The sequence below is a fragment of the Alosa alosa genome, chromosome 11, assembly GCF_017589495.1.
Source record: "Alosa alosa isolate M-15738 ecotype Scorff River chromosome 11, AALO_Geno_1.1, whole genome shotgun sequence".
NCBI classification, from domain to species: domain Eukaryota; kingdom Metazoa; phylum Chordata; class Actinopteri; order Clupeiformes; family Clupeidae; genus Alosa; species Alosa alosa.
In genome coordinates, this window is record NC_063199.1 from 34609879 (window position 1) to 34628165 (window position 18287).

Consider the following 18287-nt stretch of genomic DNA (forward strand, 5'->3'; position numbering starts at 1 on the left):
GGTGATACCTGCGACACTTGTGTGAGCAGAAGTAGCCTGTGGCCCATGGCCCTCTCCTCTCGGTGAAGGGTTATTGTTGGCCCACAGACGTGCGGTCTCGGGGTTCGCCAGGGCCAGTTGGGATTTCTGCCCTCTGACGCACACACCACTCGGGATCATGAACGGGACAGGGTTTCGCCGCACTGCCAACGTGCCCACAAAGGAGCCGCAAGGCCGAAACCGGTTCACTAAAGCAACACCAGTAAATTCAGTAAATTCAGTTAGCGTCTGCTCCCCTGGACACAGCCAGCCAGCCCGTCCCTCTCTCCAATCCCACCTCAGTCTTCATGAGGAAAGAAAGAGATTGTTTTCTTCAGACTGGCCGCTGTCACATGCCCAGACACGCGTTCCATTCCATGGGCTGGACGTGGCAGAAGAGCTCTATTCACTCCTCCTGCACGTGAGGTGAATGGAGAGTGCAGGTCAGGTGTGTGTGTGCAGGTGCGCAGGAGGTCCAGAGCCGTGTCAACCTGTGCGCTGCGTCTGTCTGAAGGACATTAGTTGTGTGTGTGTGTGTGTGTCTGAAGGACATTAGTTGTGTGTGTGTGTGTGTGTGTGTGTGTGTGTCTGAAGGACATTAGTTGTGTGTGTGTCTGAAGGACATTAGTTGTGTGTGTGTGTGTGTGTCTGAAGGACATTAGTTGTGTGTGTCTGAAGGACATTAGTTGTGTGTGTGTGTGTCTGAAGGACATTAGTTGTGTGTGTGTGTGTGTGTGTGTGTGTCTGAAGGACATTAGTTGTGGCTCATTCGTGGACAGCCGAGTGTCCCTCATCGTGTCTTGTGGTGTAGCTAGAGCTCTGCATTTCCTCTCTCTTGGCAGCGTCTTGTCGCTGATGTCCAGGTAATGATGACGAGTAGGATGGACGCCTGAGTCTGCCCGGCGGCCTCCTCGTTAGGATGACGGAGTGGATCAGATGGGAATGGAATGACCGTTCCCAGAGCTCAGAGGGCTCGGAACACTTGATCACAGCGGCGTGGGGAGGGGCAGAGCGTAAGGGAGTGGCGTGTGGAGCAGCATGACTATGTATGCACATTTACACACACACACACACACACACATGACTATATATGCACATTTACACACACACACACATGATAATATATGCACATTTACACACACACATGACTATATATGCACATTTACACACACACATGACTATATATGCACATTTACACACACACACACACATGACTATATATGAACATTTACACACACACACACATGACTATATATGCACATTTACACACACACATGACTATGTATGCACATTTACACACACACACACACACATGACTATGTATGCACATTTACACACACACACACATGACTATATATGCACATTTACACACACACACACACGACTATATATGCACATTTACACACACACACACGTGACTATATATGCACATTTACACAAACACACACATGACTATATATGCACATTTACACACACACACTATGACACATTTACACACATGACTTATGCACACACACACACACATGACTATATATGCACATTTACACACACACACACACACATGACTATATATGTTCATTTGCACACACACATGACTATATATGCACATTTACACACACACACACATGACTATATATGCACATTTACACACACACACACATGACTATATATGCACATTTACACACACACACACACACACATGACTATATATGCACATTTACACACACACACACATGACTATATATGCACATTTACACACACACACATGACTATATATGCACATTTACACACACACATGACTATATATGCACATTTACACACACACACATGACTATATATGCACATTTACACACACACACATGCCTATATATGCACATTTACACACACACATGATTATATATGCACATTTACACACACACACATGACTATGTATGCACATTTACACACACACACACATGACTATATATGCACATTTACACACACACACATGACTATATATGCACATTTACACACACACACACACATGACTATATATGCACATTTACACACACACACATGACTATATATGCACATTTACACACACACACACATTTACACACACTATATATATGCACATTTACACACACACACACACATGACTATATATGCACATTTACACACACACACACATGACTATATATGCACATTTACACACACACACACATGACTATATATACACATTTACACACACACACACATGACTATATATGCACATTTACACACACACACACATGCCTATATATGCACATTTACACACACACATGATTATATATGCACATTTACACACACACACACACATGACTATATATGCACATTTACACACACACACACATGACTATATATGCACATTTACACACACACACATGACTATATATGCACATTTACACACACACACACACACACATGACTATATATGCACATTTACACACACACACACACATGACTATATATGCACATTTACACACACACACACATGACTATATATGCACATTTACACACACACACATGACTATATATGCACATTTACACACACACACATGACTATATATGCACATTTACACACACACACACATGACTATATATGCACATTTACACACACACATGACTATATATGCACATTTACACACACACACAATTTACACACACACACACACATGACTATATATGCACATTTACACACACACACATGACTATATACACACACACATGACTGTATATGCACATTTACACACACACACACTCGACTATATATGCACATTTACACACACACACACACACACAGATATACACTCTCACACATGCACACACATACGCACACACACACACACAGATATACACTCTCACACACACACAGATATATATACACACACACACACACACAGATATACACTCTCACACACACACACACACACACACAGATATACACTCTCACACATGCACACACGTGCACACACTTACGCACACACACACACACACACACACACACACATACACACACATGATCCATTCACTATTTCACCCAATCAGCACGCTGCCTCAGCAGCACAAAAGGGAGCCGTGTGATTTGATTGGCTGCACAGCTTAAATATTATCAACCTTCAGCTCAAATCAAAGACTGTACCTTTAAATGATACGGTGGTAAATAAACATATAAATAAGTAAATAAAGGGTTGCTGTAAAAAACATAAACTAAACACATTTAATACGGACGTTGCCACTCGAATTTGTCACAGTAAAATGAAACGGCCTGGAGTGAAGAGAAGGGATGGAAGTCGGCCTTTTCTGGACTCTCCGAGCCTGTCAGTGGACTGAATGGGCAGCAGGGCTGCTTAGTCTCTGCTGCTGGCTGGTGCAGTGTTTAAAGCTAACGCTAACAGTCTGCTGCTGGCTGGTGCAGTGTTTAAAGCTAACGCTAACAGTCTGCTGCTGGCTGGTGCAGTGTTTAAAGCTAACGCTAACAGTCTGCTGCTGGCTGGTGCAGTGTTTAAAGCTAACAAAGCTAACGCTAACAGTCTGGATTTTCTATTAGTTTTTTTTCTGTCTTTCTTTTCTTCCCCCTCTCCCCCTCTCCTCTGGAAAGAACAGGGGAGGCCAATCCAAAGAAAATAAGAGAGGATTAATGGCTTCTGAAGCTTTCCACTTAGCCTTGCTTAACGGGCAACAGGCTACAGTATATTAATGATTTCTAAGTCCTCACCCAGAACCCAAAGCCTAATGTGTTTTAAATAGAGCGGCTGCCAACACATGTCATTTAATGTGTTGTGTGATGAACATGAAAGCTATCAGAACATAGTCAGATTTCCTTTGGGATACTATGCAAGTCTAATGGAATGGAACTGATGTCTTTTTTTCTCTGTAATACAAGGGCTAGTTTACGGGGAAAATAACATTCTTTTTTACATTTTGATGGTCTGGTTTTGTAAGCTGTCCCATGGAAACAGTGTAGCTAATTGTGGAGTGCAGAAACGATGTCCTGCATGAAGATGAACTCATTGACCCGGTGAAAGTGAATACAATCTCCTTGTTTGCTTTCCTTTGCTGATCTGTTTGGAAACGTATCGCACTGTGCTGCCTGGACTAACCCCCTGTCCTGTCTCCCCTGCCAGGCCCTCCTGGACCTCCTGGGGGTGTGCGTCTGGACGAGGTCCGAGACAGGTCCGTGCGTCTGACCTGGAGTCAGGGCAAAGACAACCACAGCCCCATCTCCAAGTACACCGTCCAGTACAGAGACATGCGGTCAGGAGGCCAGTGGAAGGAGGCTGTGACCTGTAAGAAATCTTTCTCTCTGGTGAAGTATGTGTGGTCTAGCAGGAGTGACCTGTAAGAAATCTTTCTCTCTGGTCAAGTATGTGTGGTCTAGCACGAGTGCGTAGGATATGGGAATCATCATTTTTGCCTTTATTGTGATAGGACAGTTAGAGAGGGAGAGAGTGAATGGGACAGAGACAAAGAGATTGGGGGTGACCCAATGGGAGAGAGATGGGGGGGTGACCCAATGGGAGAGAGATGGGGTGGGATCAGGAAATGACCCAATGGGAGAGAGATGGGGTGGGATCAGGAAATGACCCAATGGGAGAGAGATGGGGTGGGATCAGGAAATGACCCAATGGGAGAGAGATGGGGTGGGATCAGGAAATGACCCAGGACCTCCTGGACACTTGGACCCATGTGTGGGATGGGCGCTGTAGCCAGTTGCAACACAGTGCCCTCCGTGAATCATCATGTCTGAATCATTCCCCCCATGTACACCCCCCCATGCAAACACACCTCGGGCCTCCAGGTGCATCTAAGCAGTAATGCCATTTGCCATCTCTTCCCAGCTCCTCCACATGTGGAGGGAAACACGGACACGGCCTCTGTGGTGGACTTGATTCCGTACACTGAATACGAGTTCCGGGTCATCGCTACCAACACGTTGGGCACGGGAGACCCTAGTGACCCCTCCCAGAAGGTCACCACCCTGGAGTCAGGTGAGGGCAAACACTACACAGGGTCTCTAACGGATCGTCTGGATAAAGTCTTGGACGGTTGTCCCAGGGCCTAAAGGTCAGGTTTTGACCGCCGATATTTTACATGTAAGAGTTTTTAAGAGTGCAGCTTCTTTTCTTTGTTTTTGTAGGCCAGTTGCCAAACCTGACGCTTCCCTGAGGTGCAAAAGGTGTAGTCATATTGGAATGCTATGTCTGACAACTGTGTGTGTGTGTGTGTGTGTGAGTGAGAGAGAGAGAGAGAGAGAGAGAGGAGAGAGCTAGAGAGAGAGAGAGAGAGAGAGAGTCAGAGAGAGAGCTAGAGAGAGAGAGAGAGAGAGAGAGAGAGAGGAGAGCTAGAGAGAGAGAGAGAGAGAGAGAGAGAGTCAGAGAGAGGAGAGCTAGAGGAGCAACACTGTGTTATGCCCCATAGCTTACTGCATAGTTTCCCTCTCTGTCTCTTTCTCAGTTTTACGTTTCTCTTTTCTGTGGCAGACATCCCATAGTAACAGGCAGACTCTGGCAATACCTTTGACATTGACACTGTGTATTTATCAAGGCCTTAGTGTTTTAGGGAGACTGCCTGAAGAGAGGCCGGGTCTATGTTTGGCTATTTTGTTGGGCCGGTCTGACAGGCGTCCCGGTGGAAACTCAAAGTCCAGCATTCCTCTCTTATTGTAGTTCCTGTGGTGGCACCGTCAGACGTCGGTGGAGGGGGAGGAAGCAGCAGGGAGCTGACTATAACATGGACGGTGAGAACTATCATTTCTTTCTCTCTCTCTCTTGCTCTCTCTACCCGTTGTACTTTTTGCTTTTACCTTTACAAGCCTTCCAGGGCCTGAAGTAGGATAAAAAAAATCTTGCCAACTGCAGCTTTAAAGAGGGTGTTTGTAAATGATTGTTAAAAAAGGGCAAATTAAATTCACAAAGATTCCATTTATTAAAGCAATAAAAGGAGAAAGGGGGGTTAAATACTTTTTAGGCACTGTACATGTTCTCTCAAACAAACACACACACACTCACATACACATATTCTGTATTTTGGTGTTAGCAGTTACCTATGGATACAATAGTCATAGCACTGTCACTATGATGTAACTTGTAACACACTAGACTATATTTCTTGCTCAGTTTGGCAATGATATAAAAAGCAAAAAGGAAATCAGGTATGAAACAGCATCCATCCATATCTCCTAGACCCGCTTAGAAATGAAGGGAAATTGCTTTTGTGCTAAAAGTGCTCAAAGGCCTGTAGTTAATCTTCTGATTTAACGCTGATTACCAAATCTACCCTGAGCATCTGTGATAAATCTCACACATTAGGCACCACGGACTCTGTTGCCTCTTGATAAATTCAATGGGCCGTTTAGATAATTGCCTTTTCAGTGGATGTCTCGGAAAATTAAATTCAAGTTAAACGACATTGTGCTTCGAGTTTGACCAGGCTACAGGTGTTGGGTCGAGATACTCTTCACATTTGTAGTGACATCTGAGGTGATTATTCTGTTTTTTGCGTCTGCTTTGTTCCACAGCCTGTGCAGCCAGAGTACTACTATGGCAAGAACTTTGGCTACATCGTGGCCTTCAAGCGGGAGGACAGCATGGAGTGGTTGAAGGTTACGGTGGCGGACCCTCAGGCCAGGCGCTACGTGCACAAGGACTCCACCATCCCCCCCTTCACCAAGTTTGATGTCAAGGTCAAGGCCTTCAACAACGAAGGAGAGGGTCCCTTCAGCATCCCAGCAAGCGTTTACTCAGCAGTCGATGGTAAGGCAGACCTCAACAGCACTAGCAACCAAACAAATGGGCTAAACAATAACATGCTTCAAGAAAAGCTTTTGATTGACAATTTGCAACACATACATAATCATTTGTAAGACTACATAGTATTAACAACAACAATAAATTAGGAAATGTTAAATAAAGAACTCTTTAAACATATCAGTTCAGTTCCACACAGGTTCTTTTTAGCTGTGCAGCTGAAATGTAGAACTCAGCGCCTCTCCCATAGCCAGACTCACACAAGCCCATCGCTCGTGAATCTGAAGAATTTGAAGTCCCTTCTAAACGGGAGCCTCCCTGCAGCGCCTCTCCCAGAGCCAGACTCACTCAAGCCCATCGCTCGTGAATCTGAAGAATTTCTGAACGGGAGTCTCGCTGCTTCCCGTCTCTCACTGCCGGGATTACTGTGATCTGTGTAGCACGGAAGAAGAAGCCGCTAACTGGGCCAGGGGTGTGAGGCATTTAACTGTGATCTGTGTAGCACGGAAGAAGAAGCCGCTAACTGGGCCAGGGGTGTGAGGCATTTAACTGTGATCTGTGTAGCACGGAAGAAGAAGCCGCTAACTGGGCCAGGGGTGTGAGGCATTTAACTGTGATCTGTGTAGCCAAGAAGAAGCAACTGGGGTCCTTTAACTGGGTGTTTACTGAAAGACTCCGTGTCAGCACTGGGGTCCTCCTTGTTTATCTCCGTGTCAAGTCGCCCCGGCAACCCCGCGCACTTGTACGTGACGGTTTAGCTGGACAAATGTTGCAGAGACATCTGGACGACGGCCCTGGCCCATGTTTGGTGCCGTGCACTTTGAAGTGTTCGGGAGCTGCAGAAACAGACAGCGGCTTGGCCAGAGCCTCTGGTCATCAGTAATCTTCAAAGGGAAGCCTCAATAACCATCTGTGTTTCAGAGACTAAGCTGTCATTTTTTATTTATTTTTTTTTCCTTCAGGGCAGTCATGAAACTGAATGGCTCCTAAAATGGTTTTCCAACTGCTTAATTCACGTAACTTTACAAACAAAAATATTGTGTTCTCCAAAGTAGACAAATGGAGTAGACAAATCTTACCTTCCACTTTAAGCTGCTGTAGGTATATGAGTAGGGTGTCTGTATGTTTCCCCCTGCAGTTCCATCAGTGACTCCTGGCGTCATAGACAGCAGGGCCCTGTCAGCCACGGAGGCGATTCTATTCTGGGCCCCTGTGATGCAGTCCATAGAGGGCTATCAGGTAAGCCAGAATACGCACACAGTATCCAGCTCACAGCCATACTGTACATAGTACCTGCACAGGCAGTATGATGCAACCTGCGCCTGTGGGCATTTCAGCTGAAGTACTGGAGGAAGGAAGTGGAGAACGAGTCGACCAACCCGCCCATCATGGTGTCCAGCATGGACAACCACACTCGCGTGGAGAGACTGAGGCCCAACTCACTCTACGTCGTGGAGGTGCGGGCGTACAACTCGGCTGGACTGGGCCCTCCCAAAAGGGCCGAGCTCGTCACCAGGAAACCACGTAAGCGCATTCTCTATCTATCTCTATTCGCCCATAACCCATAATATACCGTATGGATAATATACCATAACCCATAATAAACAATATGGAAAATATACCATAACCCACCATAACCCATAATAAACAGTATGGATAATATACCATAACCCATAATAAACAGTATGGATGATATACCATAACCCATAATATACCGTATGGATAATATACCATAACCCACCATAACCCATAATAAACAGTATGGATAATATACCATAACCCATAATATACTGTATGGATAATATAACATAACCCAGCATAACCCATAATAAACAGTATGGATAATATACCATATGCCAAATCTAATATCACTTTTCCCCATCATCATCATGTGCATGTAATGTGGTGTAATTGCACCACCTGTATGTCCTGTACACACTACTGCAACATCTCCGTCAACTCCCGCTCTGTGTGTTTGCCACTCAGCACCAAGTCGGCCTCCTAAGATTGTCAGCACGAAGCTGAACCCGAGCGGCACGTCATTCAACATCGCGTGGGAGCACTTGGCCTCTCTGGCCAATGAGTCTAAAGTCGAGGGCTACAAGGTGGGTCCCACCTCCTGACACACTTTTGGGTTGATATCAGTGAACGCAACGGCGCAGAGCATTCCATCTTATGCTCAAACAGCACAGCACTGGCAAATGGAGACTGCTGAATCATTTGTCAGTCAGAAAAACATTCCATCAAGTCCATCAAGAGAATTGTTTATTTGTCGTAATGTGTCGTTTGCCTTGTCCCCAGATCCTCTACAGGCAGGATAGCCATGCCACGGGCATCTTATACTCCACGCCCAAGCAGCACATAGACCTGCCCATGCCCAAGGATGGAGAGCCACTGGTGGAGGTCCGAGCGTACACTGAGGGTGGGGATGGGGCAGTGGCTCAGGTGCGGGTCTCAGGTAGCCAATTAGGTGAGCCTCTTCTTCCTGTCATCCATTCCACACTCCTTTGGTCAGATGTGTTTTGTTATGCTAGTGAGTTATGTACCATATACTAGACCTCTGATAGGATGGGAAACATGCCTAATGTCTCTAAGCACGTTGTCTTGTATTCATTTCACAACAAACAAAATGTCATCTAGACCTGAACTAGTATTCCCTCACATTCCCTCTGGATTAGCATCAGGAAATGAGCCTGAAATCTGAAACCTCTGAAGATGAATAACCTTCCCGCTATATTTATTCACTATGGTAGCTGGGGAGATGTATTATGGTCTGGACAGTGCAATGGTCTCACATAATCCTGCAAATGTGGCTGCCCCATCTGCCCCTCATGGGGGGAGAGAGCGTAGCACCCACACCCTGGCATCTCCCACACCCTGGCATCACCACAGCACCCACACCCTGGCATCACCCACACCCTGGCATCACCCACAGCACCCACACCCTGGCATCACCCACACCCTGGCATCACCCAGCACCCACACCCTGGCATCACCCACAGCACCCACACCCTGGCATCACCCACACCCTGGCATCACCCACACCCTGGCATCACCCACAGCACCCACACCCATCACCACATCACCCACACCCTGGCATCACCCACAGCACCCACACCCTGGCATCACCACAGCACCCACACCCTGGCATCACCCACACCCTGGCATCACCCACACCCTGGCATCACCCACAGCACCCACACCCTGGCATCACCCACACCCTGGCATCACCACAGCACCCACACCCTGGCATCACCCACACCCTGGTATCACCCACACCCTGGTATCACCCACAGCACCCACACCCTGGCATCACCCACAGCACCCACACCCTGGCATCACCCACACCCTAGCATCACCACAGCACCCACCCTAATGCTCTCTCCATCAGTGGACCTCAGCCCTGTGCTGCGATATGTCTGTCTGTATAGGCCACCTAATGCTCTCTCCATCATGGCCACTCTCTGCTAGCTATGTCTGTCTGTATAGGCCACCTAATGCTCTCTCCATCATGGCCACTCTCTGCTAGCTCTGCGTTAGCTGCGTTAGCTGCGTAAGCTATTTGAATGTGAGCATCCCGTTTGAGCTTGATACTTGAGTGCACGAGGCACCAGCACAGCTGAGCGCTTAAAGGAATTATTCGGAGTAAAATGCACTTTAGATCAATTTACGGATGATTGGGAGTACATACAAGTTGACATCAAAATCATGTAATTCGGATGTGTTTGAGAAAGTTCGATTTTACCGTTTTTAGTCAAAACTCGTTAGCCTGGAAGTGACCAGGGCATGTCATTTTGCCGCTACAAAGCGCTATTTTTATACCTCTTCTACAGTTCCAAACAACATTACACTGACGTGCTAGTGAGTAGAGGGTCCCTAAAGCCAAACCGAAGTATCCCGAGGTCTTTATGTGGTCGGATAGAGAGTCCAGAATGAATTTCATCAAGCCAGTACCTTTCCGGAAATGTTGCTGCTGCAGCTGGCATTTTTAGTGGAAAGTCCGTAGGAGTGGTCACTTCCAGGCTAACGAGTTTTGACTAAAAACAGTAAAATCGAACTTTCTCAAAACACATCCGAATGACATGATTTTGATGTCAACTCAACGTATGTACTCCCAATCCACGTAACGTAACGTAAATTGATCTAAAGTGCATTTTACTCCGGATAATTCCTTTAAGGAGCTCCCAGAAATGCTCTCCTCTGCCAGGCATCTGTGAGGAGAGGTGAGCCAGTCGTGTGTGAGGAGAGCCAGCTCTCTCAGCTTCTCTCTCTCACTGTGTCCTTTCTCGCAGGTGGAGCTGGAATGACCGCCCCGTCCCTGGGCCTGGCCACGCTGCTCCTGGTGGCACTCTCTTGCGCGGGACTCTGAATGTAGCTCCATCCTTACCTGTCTGCAGCCCCACCCTCGGTGAAGAGGACTCTGTAAGGATGCTGCCTGTGACCACTCAGACTCTTGCTTTCCACAGTCTTTGTTTGGTTTCGACCTCGCAAACCAAAATGCCATATTTCCCTCCCTGGAATAAGACTGTGGAAAAAAAAACATATGAAAAAGACAGACTGTGGGAAAAACATCTCAGAAAGTACAAAGACATCCTGGATATCCCTTATTTAGTATCTTCAAAATATCTTTGGATGAATGATGAAAGAGTTCTCTCAACTTGTTCAATATGCCTTATATAAATCTCTTCATTTATCTTTCACAGATGAACTACTTGCTTGTATTGATATGGGTCGAGGATAATTTTCTTTTGTGGTTTTATTTGTTGAGGTGTAATGTAGATCTGCCCATATGCATGGGGGACATTGGATACTGTTGCCTTCAGGCATGTTATGAGATGTGTGTTATGGATGAATTCTTCAACAATATGCTCCATATCTACTGCAAGTAATTCACAATGAAAGATAGGCGTAGGGATGTCAGAAATCATTTTACATGTAGTTTGCTATAAGTGGCTTTCCCCTTTTTTAATGTTTTAATAATCAAGCACACCCTCCCTTAACAGATCAAATTAAATTACCCAACAATTCAGGCATATAAATGTACAATATTAAACATAAACTTCAGTATAAAAGCTCATATTATGCTAATATTATATGCAATAATTTATAAGCTATTGATTTATCCATGATCAAACATTACTTTCTTATCAACTCAACTCATCCTTTATTAAAAGATCATTTTATTCAGAATATTGTGATTTTGTTGCCCTAACCTGGACTTAGGGAGTTCAGTACAAGTAACATCCTTCTGTGCATGTAGACATGTTCCTCTGATGGGGAATACAAATGCTGTTAATAATGTCCAATTGACTGCAGACGTTCAGCAAAGAGTGTTGTACATGTTCACGTGAAGCACATTTATCTGTGTTAAACTAAGTTGAATGTACAGTGATATTGTGTGGCGGTGAGATAAAGCTATGCTTGGCTACCCAACTTATGATTTCAAACACAAGCACAACCCCATACAGTACATTACGTGCCGAGATCACATCACGTCACCATGCCCAGATCAACCCCATACAGTACGTGCTGAGAGCATGTCACCATGCCCAGATCACAACCCCATACAGTACGTGCTGAGATCATGTCACCATGCCCAGATTAACCCCATACAGTACGTGCTGAGATCACGTCACCATGCCCAGATCACAACCCCATACAGTACGCGTGAGTTCACGCTACCAGATCATGTGTCACCATGCCCATGTCACCATGCCCATCACAACCCAATACAGTACGTGCTGAGGACATGTCACCATGCCCAGCCCCATGAGGACATGTCACCATGCCCAGATTAACCCCATACAGTACGTGCTGAGATCATGTCACCATGCCCAGATCACAACCCCATACAGTACGTGCTGAGATCATGTCACCATGCCCAGATCACAACCCCATACAGTACGTGCTGAGATCATGTCACCATGCCCAGATCACAACCCATACAGTACGTGCTGAGGACATGTCACCATGCCCAGATCAACCCCATACAGTACAGGACATGGCTCCACTGAGATCACGTCACGTCACGTCACCATGCCCAGATCATGGCTGTACTGTCTTTGCTGTAATGTTATACCAATGTTGTGAGAGTGTCATGTGCCCAACCATAGAGATATCAGTCACAATGAGGAACATCATATCCCCAAAGGACAGGGACAGAGCACAAAAAAAGGCCTTTGTTTTAATCATATCAACAAAACCTCAGTCTCACATGCTCTATGAAGAATGTCAACATTTCAACTACTATTTTACTATTTACTACCCTTTCATTTAATTATTTTACAACTGCTTTTGTCATTGTTTTCATGGTCCAGGTAGCAGTAACATGTATACAATGGTCCTCACACGGTTATGGTGTCATTGTTTTCATGGTCCAGGTAGCAGTAACATGTATACACCTAACCCTAACCCTAATGGTCCTCACACGGTTATGGTGCAATGGCTAATGAATAGCACCCTGCTAAATTGTTTGTTTTTAAAATGACAACTTGCCTAGCTCTGTAATATGTTTTCTAAATCTTGACCTTCTGTCATCTTTTTATCAGTTGAAAAAAGCGGAAGACAAAAAGCATTCCACCCTTAACTCCGTGAAACCGTCCCTAGAGTACATTATATCTGTTTGTACTGTTTGTCTGTTTTTTTAAACTATTGTATTTTTTTTGTCTTGATAACATATACAGTGTAAGTGTTCAAAGATATATCAATGTCCAATAATGTCCTTCTATTTGTTGGTAAATGACATTATGACCTGCGGTTTATTTGATGATAGAGCTATATTTTATTTCCATATGCTGCATTTTCATAGTTAAACCAGAGGACTCAAGGGAGACCCTCCAAGGAAGCAAAGTTTTCTATGTTGGCTCTTAGTAGGGCGATTCTAACCAAGCGATATTGGAGATGAAGAGGCTTTAAATGGCCATAACTGATGCAAGTCATCAGAATCAAAGGATGGGTATCTGTTTGAGGTGCTCGTTGGGTGTGACTGGACCCCGTCATTGCTTATCCCATCGTGTGAGTATATGAGCAACCACCACCAAGTGCTTTTCCCTGTCTCCTTCATGCAGCCAATCATCAGTGAAAGAATTGCCAAATGCATGAACGCCTTTAACTTTTTGCAATCTGTCATATTCTGATAAAAATGGTATGTCCGCAGATGCATGATTTTTGGAAAAAAATGTCCATTCTGTTTGCTGAGGAGCTCCATTTATACCAACGGATTGACACTCACTATACGTGCATCTCCATATATACCAATGGATGGACATTTACTATATACGTGCGTCTCAATTTACTCCCATCATTTTGTTTGTCTTGTGGAGACAGAAGATTATTGGATGACGCCCCTCACAACCTTAATCTCAGAATCATCTGCTTTGTTTCAGTAGGCCTCAGCCAGTTCCCCTTGATTAATGGCAGAGACAAAACCAGACACGACTGACCAACTGGACATTTCACCCAGTCATGTAGGCCACTTGCAGGACCATGTGCCCAGTGAGCGAGCATTACCTCATGATATCGGGGTTGGGGGTTAATGTCACCACTGTTGTTTGGCTGTCGGACAAAGGTTTGTGTGTGTGTGTGTGTGTGTGTGCGTGCGTGTGTATGTTCACTAATGGTTGTCGTATGAAGTCAATGCAGTTCTGAGGATCAGACTGACCCGTGTCCCTTACTTTACCTGCCAATGTTTATAGTTGCCCCACCCCTAGAACTGTCTTTACTTCATAAGACACTAGATGTGGTGTTTTTCTTTACCACTGGGTTAATGTTTATGTGTGTGACGCTTACTTCAATGTTCACTGCACAAACTTCTTCGGGGTAAAACCTGGCTCTCTCATTGGCTGGATTTGAAATGAATTATGAATTACAATAAAGTAGTTAACTATGAGTTTGCAAAACCCATGTGTCTCATTTCAAGTTAGATGATATTGTATGTCTGTCTGAAATGTTTTTGATACATAGCATTTCTACCTTGGAGTAACAATAGGGAGCTTTAGTAAAGAGTCAATTTAATTGCTAAAGGGCAAAACCCTTACAAACATCCATGAGAGCACAGTTATCACTGATATAAGGCTTGCCTGTATTACAAACATCCATGAGAACACAGTTATCACTGATAAGGCTTGCCTGTATTACAAACATCCATGAGAACACAGTTATCACTGATATATGGCTTGCCTGTATGGTTACACATGGCATGCTAGTTGCCTAGAATGGCAATTCAAAATGGTGAATTGTTGCATTCTGTCTCTTTAGAGGCCATCTTCAGATTTGACCGGTGAGCAGGATGTCTTCATGAGGAGGACCCAGAACACAGTGGCACTATGAGAATATAAACCCAGTTGTCTGCGGAGCTCTTTAGACTGGACCCAGAACACATGGCGCAATGAGAATATAAACCCAGTTGTGTGCAGAGCTCTTTACTGTAGACTGGACCCAGAGAGAGCAGCTGGGACAGGGGGCGGGAGTGTAATTAAATTGTATGTGATCTCCTGGTGGGGTTTTAGACACCGGAGCTTGGGCTTGAGAGCTTTGTGTGATTGTTGATGTGGTGGCTTTGCACCTGGCCTGTACAGTAGGCTTTATTCACGCCTGAGCGCTCCTGGCGGAACAGCTCAGTTTAGCACGCTACCGCACACGTCGCAACGCTTCCTACAAAATGGACCAGGTCATTTGGCTTGTCTTCTGCTTGCCTTGTCAACAAAAAGTCATGATGAATCGCATAACAGATTTCCCTATGGTGGTATTTCCATACAAACCCATTCCCCAGACCCACTTTAAGGGTTTCCTTTCAACCTCAGTTGTAAGATCGGTGAGTGTGGGCGTGTACTGTATATGCTCAGCAGTTTGATTTATTGCTGTTCAGAGCGGATCTCATGTGTTCTCACTAATATTTATATGAACATGTTACTGCGGTAACATATTATGGTTCTAAACGAGGTTATCTGAATTACCTGTGAAAATGTGAGTGAGTAGTGCTTACAAGTTTAGGGGCTTTCCCTGAGAGCAATTGCATTGTGATTTTGAAGTGGTCTTATGCTCTTTGGAAAATCAAAGGATTATTCACAAAGTACCTTGACACCCTGGTTGAATATCAACAAATAAGAGATTTACGTTATGAAAAGATTGCACGCATCATTTCTCATAGCCAGCTGCATTTGCAAAGCATAATGACAGCTGACAAATCTCCAGCCACAGATCTTTTCCAATGAGTCATGTGATCATACGAGGCTTTTGGTCCATGGAATATCTCAGAGTTTAAGTCAGTTGTCCCTGGTAGGGTTTTAAAGGAGAATTCCGGTGTGATATTGACCTAAAGTGTATTGAAACATGATACCGAGTGTGAACGTATGTCTCATAGCCCATCTCGACTTGTCCCCTGCACTCCAAGATCTGGCGCTAGTTAGCCGATGCTACCAACAGCTTTTTCAATAGTGGTGCTTAGGCATCGGGCTAGCCATGCAAATAAATCTCTGTTTTACACCCATTTACGAGGCTCAATGTATCTCCACACTTCATTGGTAGACTTCCGAGGGCCCTGATATTTAAAATGAGACATTGAGAACTTTGAAAAAGCACTGGTAGTTTACTTACAAGGCGATTTATACAGACAGTATCTTCCGCGAAGTTTAGCGTTTGCAGCCATCTTGAATTTAGTCACGATAAATTCGAGCAGTAAGAATGAACTGGTATGATAAGGGATCAGATTCCAAAAATAATTCAGTGGAAATGCATGGATTCCAGTTTCTTCCAGTAGCAGCAACTGGAATCCATGCATTTCCACTGAATTATTTTGGAATCTGATCCCTTATCATAGCTGTTCATTCTTACTGCTTCGAATTTATCGTGACTAAATTTAAGATGGCTGCAAACGCTAAACTTCGTGAAGATACTGTCTGTATAAATCGCCTTGTAAGTAAACTACCAGTGCTTTTCAAAGTTCTCAATGTCTCGCTTTAAATGTCAGGGCCCCTCGGAAGTCTACCAATGAAGTGTGGAGATACATTGAGCCTCGTGAAATGGGTGTAAAACAGTGATTTATTTGCATAGCTAGTCCCGATGATGCCGGGCACCACTATTGAAAAAAGCTGTTGGTAGCATCGGCTAACTAGCCAGATTTTGGAGTGCAGGGGACAAGCCGAGATGGGCTATGAGACATACGTTCACACTCGGTATCATGTTTCAATACACTTTAGGTCAATATCACACCGGAATTCTCCTTTAAGCTTTGACATACAGATCTAAATGAACTCTTTACCGAGAGCTGTGAATTAAATTGGATTCATTATTTGGAGTATATTAAGATAACTGTTAACTAGTCCGCCTGATAAGACTCCCAAGTCAGTTGTTGTAAATTATATAATTTAATTCAGATTCTGCAGTCAGTAGGCTACAGTTAACCCTATAAAACACTGTACAGTGCCATTACTGAAAACATTTTGACTGTATTAAAACATTTAACACACACACACACACACACACACAAATATACCTGGTGAGCTTCTGTTTGTACCTAGCCTACTCATTAAACCAAACAAAACGACAGTAAGCTATTATACAGTCAATTCCAATGCATGGCGATTTAATGTGTGGATACACTGGTGCGATCTATGTTTTACAGGGGGAACTCAAGCTGTTTTGTTTCTCACCGAATTTTGAAGGTGCATGTGCACACCATTAGTTCATCAACAACTGACGTTTGATCTGAAATGTGTCTTGTTGTCCACTAGAGCGATTCATTGCTCTCTGCTGGCCAGTTTCTACAATTACACATTCCTATGCTTTGTGGTCCTGTGATATTGCTGCTGTGCTTATCCATAGCATTTGCCACTTAAACAGAATGTATGATTTTAGTTTACTTAACACTTTCGGTTGATTTGCATTGTGTTGAAACTACTGTTTAGCCTTAATGCTTAGCCTTTCAACTTAGCATGGGTGAGAAGTAAAGTACACTTTTTTTTAGTGTAGTGAATAGGCTACACGTTACGTAGACGTTTTGAATGAGCGGGAGGTCACTCTGCTGACATTTAAGGATGATGATGTAGCTTAGTGTAAACTTCTCCGAGCAAGAGGTGACGGTCAGACTGTGGTTCGACTTGGAAACCCCCACTTCATCTAATGAAACTATGTGGACTACTTACTTTGCAAATGAGTGACTGAACCTACTCCAGGTCTTCACAGAGTGTAATTATTATGGAGTATTCAGCGATAAAGAACTGTGATGATATATTTGCGGTTATTTGTCAGAAGGGATGCGGGTTACCCCACCACAAAAATGCCGTGAATGAGGGGGGTCACTGCTGCATAAACGCGCTGCGGGAACAAAACGAACTTCTGCAGGCGTGGAGTGACAGAATTGCGTCCGAAGTCAGGAAACTCTGTATCACCTGGGGAGAACGGGAGCAATTTCTGCTATCCCAGCTGACCGCTCTACAGACCGAAGCACAGGACAGTGCTATGAAATACCAGCAGAGACTAAAGCAGTATATGCTTTGCATCAGT

The 18287-nt window shown here is 44.5% G+C and overlaps 1 protein-coding gene across 1 annotated transcript in view; it reads left to right on the forward strand.

The window, feature by feature from the left end:
- cntn1a (contactin 1a) overlaps positions 1-12445 on the forward strand; it is a 48183-nt gene extending 35738 nt beyond the window's left edge. The window contains exons 14-22 of the mRNA XM_048256179.1: positions 4164-4325; positions 4878-5027; positions 5706-5776; positions 6557-6791; positions 7924-8024; positions 8123-8309; positions 8772-8890; positions 9087-9255; positions 11078-12445. Coding sequence (XP_048112136.1) covers positions 4164-4325; positions 4878-5027; positions 5706-5776; positions 6557-6791; positions 7924-8024; positions 8123-8309; positions 8772-8890; positions 9087-9255; positions 11078-11154 — 1271 coding nt within the window. The 3' untranslated portion in view covers positions 11155-12445. The remainder of the gene's footprint in view (positions 1-4163; positions 4326-4877; positions 5028-5705; positions 5777-6556; positions 6792-7923; positions 8025-8122; positions 8310-8771; positions 8891-9086; positions 9256-11077) is intronic.
- The last annotated feature ends 5842 nt before the right edge of the window (positions 12446-18287 follow it).